This window comes from Nannobrachium achirus, assembly GCF_963921795.1.
Source record: "Nannobrachium achirus genome assembly, chromosome: 9".
Classification (NCBI taxonomy): domain Eukaryota; kingdom Metazoa; phylum Chordata; class Actinopteri; order Myctophiformes; family Myctophidae; genus Nannobrachium; species Nannobrachium achirus.
In genome coordinates, this window is record NC_137818.1 from 30,357,639 (window position 1) to 30,369,859 (window position 12,221).

General features: G+C 42.5%; 1 protein-coding gene across 1 annotated transcript in view; it reads right to left on the reverse strand.

Annotated features, from left to right (window-relative positions):
* cpne5a (copine Va) overlaps window positions 1–9,066 on the reverse strand; it is a gene marked incomplete at its 3' end in the record, with an annotated part of 99,603 nt that extends 90,537 nt beyond the window's left edge. The window contains exon 1 of the mRNA XM_080733956.1: window positions 8,940–9,066. Coding sequence (XP_080590082.1) covers window positions 8,940–9,049 — 110 coding nt within the window. The 5' untranslated portion in view covers window positions 9,050–9,066. The remainder of the gene's footprint in view (window positions 1–8,939) is intronic.
* Window positions 9,067–12,221: the final 3,155 nt, after the last annotated feature.

The window sequence follows — 12,221 nt, forward strand, 5'->3', positions numbered from 1 at the left end:
ATGATAAATACAAAACAAACGGTTTCCACCCGACAACGACGAAATATAACTCATGTAATTGGCCCACTGGCTTGTCACTTGTCATGATCTGAAATGGCAAATCTTTGAGTAGCAGCAGTGCTATAGAGAGATCTCTCTATAGCGCGCAATGAGGGCCTCTCCAACTCTTTTTCCTGGGCTGAATCAGGGGCCCAGCACGTCCCTGAATACAGGTCCACTATATCCTGATACACACATATCCAGTCACATATCTAAATAAATATTCAAATTTAAATTTTCGCCACAAGATGGTAGTCTAGCAAACAACCACTGAGAATCGTTTGTGCCCAGTTTTTGGTAGCCAAACCAATCAGTGAAATGTGGAGAGGGTTTTAGATGATGAAAACACACAAGCAGCTCTACATTTTAAATTACCACAATGACTGCTTGAAGAGGTTTACATCGGTGCTGCTATAGAATTCATTAAAACGTTTATTGAAGGTCTTTCTCAAGGCAGACAACATTTAGTCTCCCTGGGTTCATTATAAGTTTATTATTATTGTACATTTGTGGTTCTGATTGGTTAAACGGTGAGCCAATCACCCACTAAATGACTTGAAACTACAGTATATGCCTAGTGCCTACAGTATGGAGCCTTACCAGACCACAAAGAGTCAGGCAGACATTTGTGGTACTGGCTTTACTCAGTGGTGTAAAGTAACTAAGTACATTTACTTAAGTACTGTACTTAAGTACGATGTTGAGGCATTTGCACTTTACTTGAGTATTTCCAATTTACAGTACTTTTACTTTTACTCCACTACATCTCGGATCACTACTTTTTACTCCACTACAATTATTTGAAAACTTTAGTTACTAGTTACTTTTTAGATTTTGATTATTAGCCTATTACAAAACATACATTAACCACTTGGCCATTCGAATATTGCTACATTGCAGTATTATACTTTTACTTAAAACATTTGAGTACTTTTTCCACCACTGACTTTACCAGTACTCCTTCAATCACTGAAGTCAATACATGTGACATGCAGCACATGTCAACAGCCAGCTGACATGACTGCACCACTTTACCGCCTCCTTGGCTGCTATACATCCCAAATGAGAATGTATTAATAACACTGACACCACCACATCCAAATATATTTTCACAGTTTAAGGGGTCCATGCATAATTATTCGCTTCATCGACGACTTGCCTGTGCAATCCTAACATCCCCAAAATTGGAAAGGATCTACTCTCTCCTGGCGCCTTCATGCCCCCCCAAGCACGCACGCACGCGCACGCACACGCACACACACACACACACACACACACACACACACACACACACACACACACACACACACACACACACACACACAGATGTGTCAGATCACTCACTCCCGGGAGATAAAAGCTGTGAGTCTGCCTGGGGTCAGTTTTAACTCAGAACAGGGTACGAGAAGAATGGGGCTTAGTAGAACATTCTCAAATTGAAATCTCACTATCTTACAGAGAGAGATCTTCAATTAATATTTTATGCACAATAAACCAGTTCCGTTCCTCCCAGCACAAAAACACAAAGATGTTTCAGTCAAGAAACCAGGTCACAGGAATTGGGTTATAGTAAAACATGAGATGCATTGTGGTGCTAAATCAGGAGTCTTCAACAGGGGGTCCGGGACCCCTAAGGGGTCCTCAGAGTTACTTCAAGGGGGCCACCAAATCTTTGTGTGATAGGATCATTATTTTCAATGAACAACTTGAACCCTCGGAGAGGAGAACTTTAGCCAACAATAGCAGCTCTACAAGCTCTCAACGCCTCACGCTGCGAGGTGTTGTAGAGCTGCTATTGTTGGCAAATAGGTTTGGTGTAAAGTGAAAAGGAAAAGTATCCGTGATTTAAGTGGTTAAATGTCATAGACTGATAACAGTACTTTCATAAAATCGATGAAAATCTGCAACACAATTTTGTACAGTATGTAGTGGGGGTCCCTGCTCTAGCTCCCTCTCAGTTAAGGGGTACTTGGCCTTAAAACGCTGAAGACCCCTGTGCTAAATCAATCACAACCAACTAGAGCAATTTGTCACAATGTCAGTGTCAATGCAGTCAAATAAACAACAAGGTTGGTTAACCAGCTAGAACTGTAATTGCTCTCCTCCAACTTTCTTTTTTACATATAAAGCTACAGCGCAACATGTCTAATCACCCCCAATGCGTTCGTTACAACTCCCCCCGCCTGGCTGCTATATTGATTGACACGCGACATGATTCCAGATTGGCCCGAGAGAGCAGCAATCAGGAGCCTTGCGTGAACTTCGTGAAGGGATGTGCAGGAATCCTACCCTGCAACCATTTGTCACAGAATACTGGACGTGATGTGACCTGTGTGATCTTGGCTGTGTGTTGCATCAGGTAATGAATACCCCGGGACTAAAGCATTTCCCAGCTGAGTTAAAACCCGCAGGCCATGGAATCCATTGATCGGTGCGGTGCTACTCTAACCAATCTGTCACACCAAATGAATGGGAATCGCAGAGCTCAGAGGCAATGGTGTGATACAATGGAGGATGGGGCCGCATTAGCATCTAACCATAATAGAAAGAGGGAGTAAACAATAAGCAGCAATGTCTTCACAGTGCTCTGATGGCGTCCAGGCAATGGGAAATGTCTAAACCTGGGTTGTCAGATGTGATACAGAGCACAGTGTAGAGGGGGGGAATTTGTCAGTAGATGCATTACGAAACTCTAGTTTGCTCTAGATCTGCTTAAAAATAAATAAGTGATTTAGACTAATCTGCCCTGTTCCCAAATATAAGTGACTTTCACTGTCACGTCAGGAATAATTCAACGTTATAACTTCTACTCCCTTGAGTGGCCACGTGCCATTGATGCTGTGTTGCGTTGTTGAGTCTATCAATAAAATCAATTTTTGCTCTGTGGTCACAGAGGTAGACAGAGTTGGTATTTGTCAATGTGAATTTTCTACTACTGATTACCAATGACAGTCTTTCTCAGTGGCTATTTGGACCAAGAGAATTCCCAGTTTCCCTCAAGTCATTTACATGGGAACAGTAAGACAGGCTGCTATGCCGAGATATAAAAAGGGCATCATCTGAAATCCAGCTGGATTCACAGTTACTACTTTGCGCCTCGTTTTGGCATGATCCAGCTTATGAAATATTCAGAAGAGCTACTCAACTATCAACCACTGAAAATACTCATTACTGCCACTTTACCCGTGGCCACGGAGCCTTTAAATGCGCCACGGGTCCATAACCACTTTCCAGTCTTAACCCATTGAGCTGTATTCAATGACATATTTCTGAGAAGGAACACAGGACTAGAAACCAATTGGGTTTCAAGCAGGCACCTTTACGCTGCTGTAAGTTGGCATGCAGCCTTCTCTGATGGGAAGCACACGTTCTGAGGCTCAGCTCATCGGCTGACCCGTGAACCCAACCAATCATACTCACAGAGCAGAAACAATGTGCACAGAGATATGCACTCGTTGTTTTGATACAGAGCTGTCTGTATCGGTGCCTCCTGTTTGTAGAGAGGCTTTCTGCAATAACAGCACCGGGTTATGAGAAGAACGCCTGTAGGGGTGCATGCTGCAATTCAATTCCACGTACACCGCAATCTCAGAGCTCTCAGCCTTACTAAATCAATTACACAGGGCTGTGATGTTGGTGCCTCTCACCCACATTAACAGTGTTTCTGATCATTACAATGGGACAGACCAAACAGAACCCCAGGGCAGTGCTTCTCGAGCATTTACATGTTGAGGACCCCCAAAACGATGATGTACCTATTTTAATGTAATGATGTATTTGGCACGGCCACATTACATTAAAATAGGTACCGGTACATCATCTGAAAATGAAAATGTGAAAATGTTTTATGCCAGGGGCAGGGACCTCCATAAGAAAAGATACAGTATGTGTTAAAAAAAACACCTGGATGCCCCTCAACGGGGGTCGTTGGGTGTGTGTGCGTGGGCGCGCATGTGCGTGTGTGTGCTCCAAATAATTTTCATGCATTCAGCTGGTGAACTGTCTAATCGAGGCATCCTCAGGGTTAAATATTTGAGCAAGCAATCTCTAGGAAGCCCAAAAGATCCTCGAGATGACGCATCTTGTATCAGGCAATATTATTTCAAGGGCGGTTGAGAACAAGAATTTGTGTTTCTAGAGAATATTAACTGTATCCTAAAGCAAGCCTTTGTTTTGGGAGAAATTAATGGAAGGCAAGGGTCTGCACAGCAATACAACAACAACAACAACCAAGCACCCTTCCGGTGAATGATTCTATGAGGGACCATTTTTGGTTCCTCAATGGGCGTTGACAAAAAGGAGTAACACAAGAACCATTAGAGGTATAGTTCACCCAAAAAATAACTTTTTTCAATCGATTACTCACTTGAATTCATAGATATTTTTTTTGTTTTGGTCATATTCCTAAGCCAATAATTTGATGATGGTTCCCTATAGAGACACAAAGAGCCTGGTTTGTTCCCTATGGAGACTCAAAGAGTTTCCTCAAATGAGTGGCTTAGGAATGCGACAAAAACTTCTCCAGAATTCAAGTTCTCCTTTGGGTGAGATATCGATAAACAATTTAGTAAATAAATGTTTTCATTTTTGGAAGGTTCTTTGTGGAACCATTTAGCCATGTTTTTTTTCAGTGTGTAGTCAACCAACGACAGGGTAAGGCCGCGCTCACACATGTGCGTCACGCATCATCATCTTATCGTCTGAGAATGGCCACTGGGGGTGGGGGCGCCGTACTAATGCATTGTCAATGGAAGGTTGTTTGGTTTTTTGTCGTTGCCGTGTCTCTAGCTCAACCGCAGCCTGTACGCTCTTGAAGAGACACGGCAACGACAAAACACCAAACAACCTTGCATTGAGAATGCATTAGTACGGCGCCCCCAGTGGCCATTCTCATACGATAAGATGATGATGCGTGACGCAGATGTCTGTACGGCGCCTAAGTGGTTGGGTAAATCGAGTTAATAGAAAATGATGTGCTATAAAGTAACTAAGATGGCAGATGGCATCACACTTTGAATCTGCCTACATAACAGGCTATTTAAATAACATACTTCTGTTGAAGCAAGTAGTACATTTTATCTAAATAATGTACATAGCATCTGTGGCCAAATATGTAAATACATGGAATAACAGATGGGCAACAAGTACAGGTGCAAAACAATATTAACACACATACATACACACACACACACGCACGCACGCACGCACGCACGCACGCACGCACGCACGCACGCACACACGCACACACACACACACACACACACACACACAGTGTTTTGTTAAGTCCCCTATGTTGGATTACCTCTCCTTATGTAGATTATGTTCATGCTTCCTTAATGCAGATGTACAGTACCTGGTGGGAGGTATTTTACTGTAGGCTACTGTATGTGAAATACGTGTGTGTTTTTAATTTTTTCCATGCGGCACAAACTGGTCTTGAAACAACACCTTAAGAACTATCTCTATTCTCACGTTATACGCACCTGCATAATGAAGCTATTGTGTCCAAAAGAACATTATACACACCTTTATATGATGCTAATGTTCTAAACATCATGTATATTCAAGGTTCAAGGTTGTATTTTATTGTTACGTCTTTTGTACAGGTACATAAGAGTAAAATGTGTCTTTGTTTGGCATCCTTCAGACAATCCAGTCGTATATCAAAAAATCACACCCGTGTGAACTGAGCGGTGGTTTACCCCCCCTTCCCCCCTGTGTGTGTGTGTGTGTGTGTGTGTGTGTGTGTGTGTGTGTGTGTGTGTGTGTGTGTGTGTGCCTGGCCTGAACAACAGCGCCCCTCCCTTAACATGTGTGGTCATAAAAGGTACTGCAGGCCTGCAGGCTACATACAGACACACACACACGCACACACACACGCATACACACACGGCCACGTATAGGAGACGGTGTAACCACCGCTCAAAAACAATATAATAACAGCAAACCACATCTAATAATAATAATAATAATAATCGAAAAAGGTGTAAATAATAGTAAGACGTAAAAAAGAAAAGAAGATAAAAATAAAGGAGTGCAAAAGGCAAAAAGAGCAACAGGAAAAGAAAAGAGCATCCTCAGATGTACATGTGCAAAAAGTTTGGCATATTCTATACGCCACAGCATATTTTTCCAGTAGTTGCTACTGTACTGCACTTAACTTTTGTAAACATCTTCACAGTGTGTTCTATGTGCAACAGATTAATATATTCAACTTCACAGTATGCATTTATGTACAGTAGGTGCAAATTCAACTTCAGTAGGTAGGTGCAAATACCTAATGTTCTAAACATCATGGCTATACAGGGGCGTCACAAGGGGTAGGAAAGTGGGACTGAGTTACTAGGGCCCAAGGTGGAGGGGCCCTAGTAACTTTAGCTATTGAAAAATAGCAGATATACAAGCTCACAGCGCGGCACCGAGTGCCGCGCTGCGAGCTTGTAGATCTGCTATTTTTGAAAAGTCGTGAAAATGTGCGCAAATCTTTGAATATATGTATTTTTTAAGTGAACATTTGTAACTCAAATTTTGCTTCTGGGGGGTCCCTGGAACTAAATATTTTGAGATCGGGGTCCGTGGCCAAATACATATCATCTTGGGGGTCCTTGACATAGGTTTCTTGCACACATTTTCACAACTTTTCAAAAATAGCAGATCTACAAGCTCGCAAAGCGGGACTCGGTGCCGCGCTGTGAGCTTGTATATCTGCTATTTTTCAATAGTTAACATTCATGGGGGGCCCGCAGTGAATCCTTGTACCCAGGGCCCAGAATTTGGTGTGACGCCCCTGTGGCTATACCTAATGTTCTAAACATCATGGATATACCTGGATTACCTGCTATCCCATGAGTATAGGCATACCCATCGGTATGCATACATTATGTAATGCCTGAGATTCGACCCCGGGGTCTCCCACATGATGGAAACCACTAGCCTAATAAGGGGAATTCCCACTTGGTTGGAGGGAGATATTATTATTAATAATATTATTATTATTGTCATCAGGCAGAGGCTCTGAGCCTACACTGTCTATTTCTTCTTCTATTTTATTCAACCTGTTTATGTTTCTTTCCCTTTCCTCTCACTCCTGTCCTCTCGATTCTCACAGAATACTACAACATGGTGGAGATTGCAAAAGAAAAAAAAGAAAAGAAAAAAACTTTACACTTGATGTCACAAATACATTCTGAATCTGTTGCACAAACCATGGACCTGTTATTGATTTCTTCCTACAACATAATGAGAAGCAAACAGGGAGGCACAATCGCCCCCGTTGTGATGATGCAGGTTCCAATGCATATTTTCACAAACTCTAACAGAACATTTTTAGATTGGACTCACACTGTATCAGTCTCATTACTTCGCTCTCTTGAATGTTTCTATTTATACCAGCCAACTGCTGTTTTTTCCTAATGTGACAGATGAGTTCATTATATAGTTTTTGGAAATGGTTTTGAAGACTGGCTTGTTCTAAATATGTGTTTATTATGAAGCATCACATCACAGCATATTTTTTAAGGGCTTCCAAAACAACATGCTCGTTGTTTTAAAAGAAAAGAAGAAAATGTACCTACCAATCAAAGACATGATTGGTACATTTCTCGAGCACACCTAGCACACTGACCCCAGGCTCAGGCGAATCGAATGAGTGTTTATTTCTAGAAAGATTCAGATAGGAGGAGAGCTGAAGTGGAGAGGTATGGTGCTCACATGCAGCTGGCTGATAAATGTCTCCATATGACATACAGCATATTATATTGATTCCTGATAACCTCACAGTACTGAAACCAACATTCATCATTGGCAAACACAAGAGAAAACTGTAGATTGGAAGATATTGTTCAAAATGACAAATACTGATTTACTGCATAGGCTATACTCAATAAACTGATATAAACTGAATAAGATGTACCAGCATACAGCTTTTCTTTCTTTTCAAAATGAACAAACACAAAGCACATAATCAATGTTCACAACGGAAATAACAATAAAGAAAGACAAAATCCCCCGAAGCAGCCATAGCCCACCACCATAGTCCTCCCACCAACCCTCCCCAGCATCCTGAGGCATATGAGGTTCACAGAAACCACATTTCACATCTCTATCCTTGACTCCTTCACTCAATATCTAATACTGTATATCTATCACCCACTGTATGATTAACATTTTTTTAATTATCTCTTCTGCTTTTTTTTTTACATGAGTAGGCCTAGCAATTTCCCCAGAAGCATTTAAAATTATTATTATTATTAAATAAAAGCTTTAGTTTTTGGTGTATAATTATGACAATCAATCTGCAATCAAGTATCTGGTCGTTTGACTGCAACCAGCGGCCAGCACGCCCCACCCTAACTCCTTCCCATCATGCTTCGTCTTTTGTGTTTCTGTGTAACTTTCAGTGAAGGGTCAATATGTGGCACATTTGCCTCAAGCCAAGTGAGCTTCTCACATGCGCCAACAAACTCTCCAAAGGTCGATATCAACCGAGGCACACACGCCTACACACACACTCCCAGCAATGGATGACCGCCTGCATGGTGCAACAAATTCAACAAAAAAAGACTGCAAGCAAGAACAAACAACTTTAAGAATTAAGAGTTTAAAATAATGGCTTAAACGTTTGATGCCACCACATCGTCACATGAAACAGTGGAATAGTCTACTTGAAAAAAAAAAGAAAAAAGAAAAAAAGAAAACGATAGGCTATCGTGGGGATGGGATGGGTGGATGTTTTGGAACTGGCAAGAAAATATTATGTGTACACCCTTATATAGCCATTTACCGTTGGCAACTAACGGCACCAGTTTGCGTCTAAACGTTGCTTACAGTCAAGGTATCCAAAGCGCACGGACCATTCACCAGTCCCAAATTCTTTGGCGCACACTCAGCAGCGCACTTACCTGCAAGAGACGGTGATCTCCACTTTGGTGGCCGGGATGCTGCCTGTGATCGGGTCGAAGTCACAGACGGTCGCCATGGCCTCCACTTTGTCCATAACGTCTCCCTCCATGCGTTCGGGAGACCCGGGCCAGCTCCCCGGTTCACCCAGCCTGGCCACGAGTGCGTCCCTAAATATCACTCCCAGTCCCTCCGCAAAACGCGGGCGCGCGGAGCAGAGAGACGAGTCGACGCGCAGCAGATGAGGGATGTCCAGTCTCAGTCTTAACTCTCCATGGGAAGTGTAGCTGTGTAGAAAGTTGACTGGAAATGATGATCACTTTGACCAGACAGTGGCTTGGAACGATAACCAAGCACTGGCATGAACTTCACTTTAGTCTCTCAGTCTCTACATGCAAGGAATGATCTGTTCTGGCGACGGGGCGTTTGAAAAGTAAAAGCTGCGAACTCCTCCCACTGCAAGTGTGCAGACTGCATTCTTCTGCATGCAGCTTGCTACTGCTGTTCAATGCAGATTACGGGAACCGATGTTTGGCTACAGATTGTCAGGTTTGTGAGGGGCATTAATTTAAAGGACAGGAGTGAAAGAAGACATGTCAAGCTGAAAAGGGCAGTTTAATTATTTCCCCATTTAATATCAGCCAATTGTGTAATTGCTTGCAGTGTAACCTACTGCTGAATGTAGGTTGGATCCCATGGGTTTCATTAGCAGAATGAAACATTTATTACACATATAATTTGTATTCCATGCGGCCCATGTAGCTTAGTAGGCTATAGGCTACCATGCAAAATATCGGGCAAATAACTTAATTGTCTGTTAAACATGCCACAGAGTCAGAGTGGTATGTATCTCAAGCTTATATTCTTAATCTTAAAGTAAATGTAAAAAGAAAAATAAGCTTGGAAACTAAATTAAAACATGAATCATGAGTGACGCCACTTGTCTTGACTGACAGTCTGCTTGCACTTTCAGCACTTGGACAGCTCCTCAAGCTCGCTCGCGCACCAGTCATGCAATTCCGGCTCAGTTGTCTAGCTGGCTCAATTGTTCTGCTGATAAAAAGCTTGTTTTACTTCTGGGGCGAAAGGCTCATTTATCTCGTTGTCAGAATGGCAGCATGATATTTTTTTGTGAGGATCTTTAGTCCAAATCTGAAACCCATTCAGTTTCTTCTTAGCTTTTGACTTGGTTCACCACCTCCTTTTTGTGTGGAAACAGGCGCGGGCGCCTCCCCTTTCTCACTCCACTTCCTCCCAGGTGCCTCTGCATTTATTCCTACTAACAATGCTACAGGTTTAGGGCAGTGGTGCTCAAAGATTCTGCTGTTTTGAGAGATTGCTATAAAGTCCTATTTGCCCGGTAGTTTAATTCAGATTTCAGACACAGGAAGAATCTCTTGCTCATCCAAAGAAAAAAAAAGTCAGGTAAACATTGGCTTGAAACTGCCATCATGGGGGATTGTAAGATGTGTAAGTTACTGGTGTAGTTGCACGTACAGGAGTAAGGATTTGTTCCTGTGTGTATGTGTTATCCCCCATCAGTCATGGTTACCCAAGGAACAGTCGATCTACAGGGAGAAGATAAACTGTCCAGCAGTGAGCGATAGCTTTCTCTCAGCGCAGTTTGTCTACTGGTCACATAAAGCCTTTCCGAGAAATCATGTCCAATCACATGTCACCCCGAGAACCTCCCCCCACATCTCTCAGTGGCAAACAAATCACCACTACAACCCAAATGGAAACAACAAATAAACCACTCCAAACCATCCATTTACACATGCCTACCTTGATGCAATTCCATGACACTCGGGGAAACACAGGCGTGCACGCACATATTGCATTATAAATATAACCTGAGCCGAGAGGAAGAGAATGGCTTATATAAAGCTACATATTATGTTTAATGGCTCATACTTTGAGCACATGCACATTCGCTCATATATATAGAGATTAGGGGCACACACGTGCATGGCGCAATTAAGTGTACAATATAATATAAGGCCCACAGGCTATCCATCACCCTACAGGCATCAGTGGGAGGAAGGCATGGTGGGAGCTCTAAACACAATGATGATGTACCATTTACAGTGCAGCTGGGACCAGGAGGTGAGCTGATTGGGCGGCAAAGGCTTGAGACTTCCGGCCACACAACTTCAGAGCACGGCTTCATCGTTAGTCACAGACTCTGTAATTAGGCCCAGTGGTGCCTTCTGGTTGGCTGAGTGTGCCTTTCTGACTGAGTACCCTGCCCTGTTGCACACCACATGCTGAGCCTGAGCTTCATTAGCTCTCGCCCAGGCCCAGCCCTCTCCCAGTGGTTCTGGCAAACCTGTAATTACATGGGCATGCTTGGGGTCAGGGGGCGTCATTTGGGCCATCAGGGGATGGCAATGGCCACCCCCTAGTGTTCACATTTAACCTTAAATTCTGTTATTTTATGCATATTTGTCCCCAACTCAGATTATTAATTTTTTTGCAGATCAATCTGATTTCAAACATTTTCTCTTTTCGCCCCCAAACAAATTGCAAAAATAGTGGACTACATGCTCTCAACGCGCGCTGCCGCTGAGAGCTTGTAGATCCACTATGTCCGCTAATTTAGAAATGGAGCTTAAGTGGTAACTTACCCACCACCCCCCCTATTTCTTTCTGAAATTACGACTCTGCTTGGGGTCTCTGCACGGAGCAAGTGTGTGCAAACAGTCACGACCGCATGGTGAATGGTGATCTCTAAAGAGTGACTTTATTGTTCTGTGTGCTTGTTTCTTGCCGTTAAAAAGCAAACACATTCCAAAGATATCATCTTTCACTTGTAAAAGAAAAGTCACCTGATAAAGTGCAATCACAGCACACATCAGTCCCAAATATATGGGCTGTTATCACCCATTTATTTCAGTGTAATGTTGGTGAAGCCAAGACGGTGCAGTCAGTTTTCTTTTGGCAAAAAAGAAGACAAACTAAACTATCATTTTAAGATAGTTTATGCATCTTGGTTACATTTCTAGTGAGAAATGTGCATTTCATGTTCACAATCTTCTTTCAGTGAACGTATATTGTGTATGACATTTAGTTCGTTAGTTATTACAAGTGGAAAAAGTGTCAATAGTAGATCTTACTCCCACATGTTTTGGGTATAGCAGACCTAATTATAGGAGTGCCGTCGTTGACCTAGTAGAGGCAGAGTGGTCTCGTAGTGGGTGAAAAATGCAGGTAATTGTAAACCTTGCAACCGTGTTTTTAAAGCCACACAAAAAAAACATGGGTCCCATTTATTTTCCATGGTT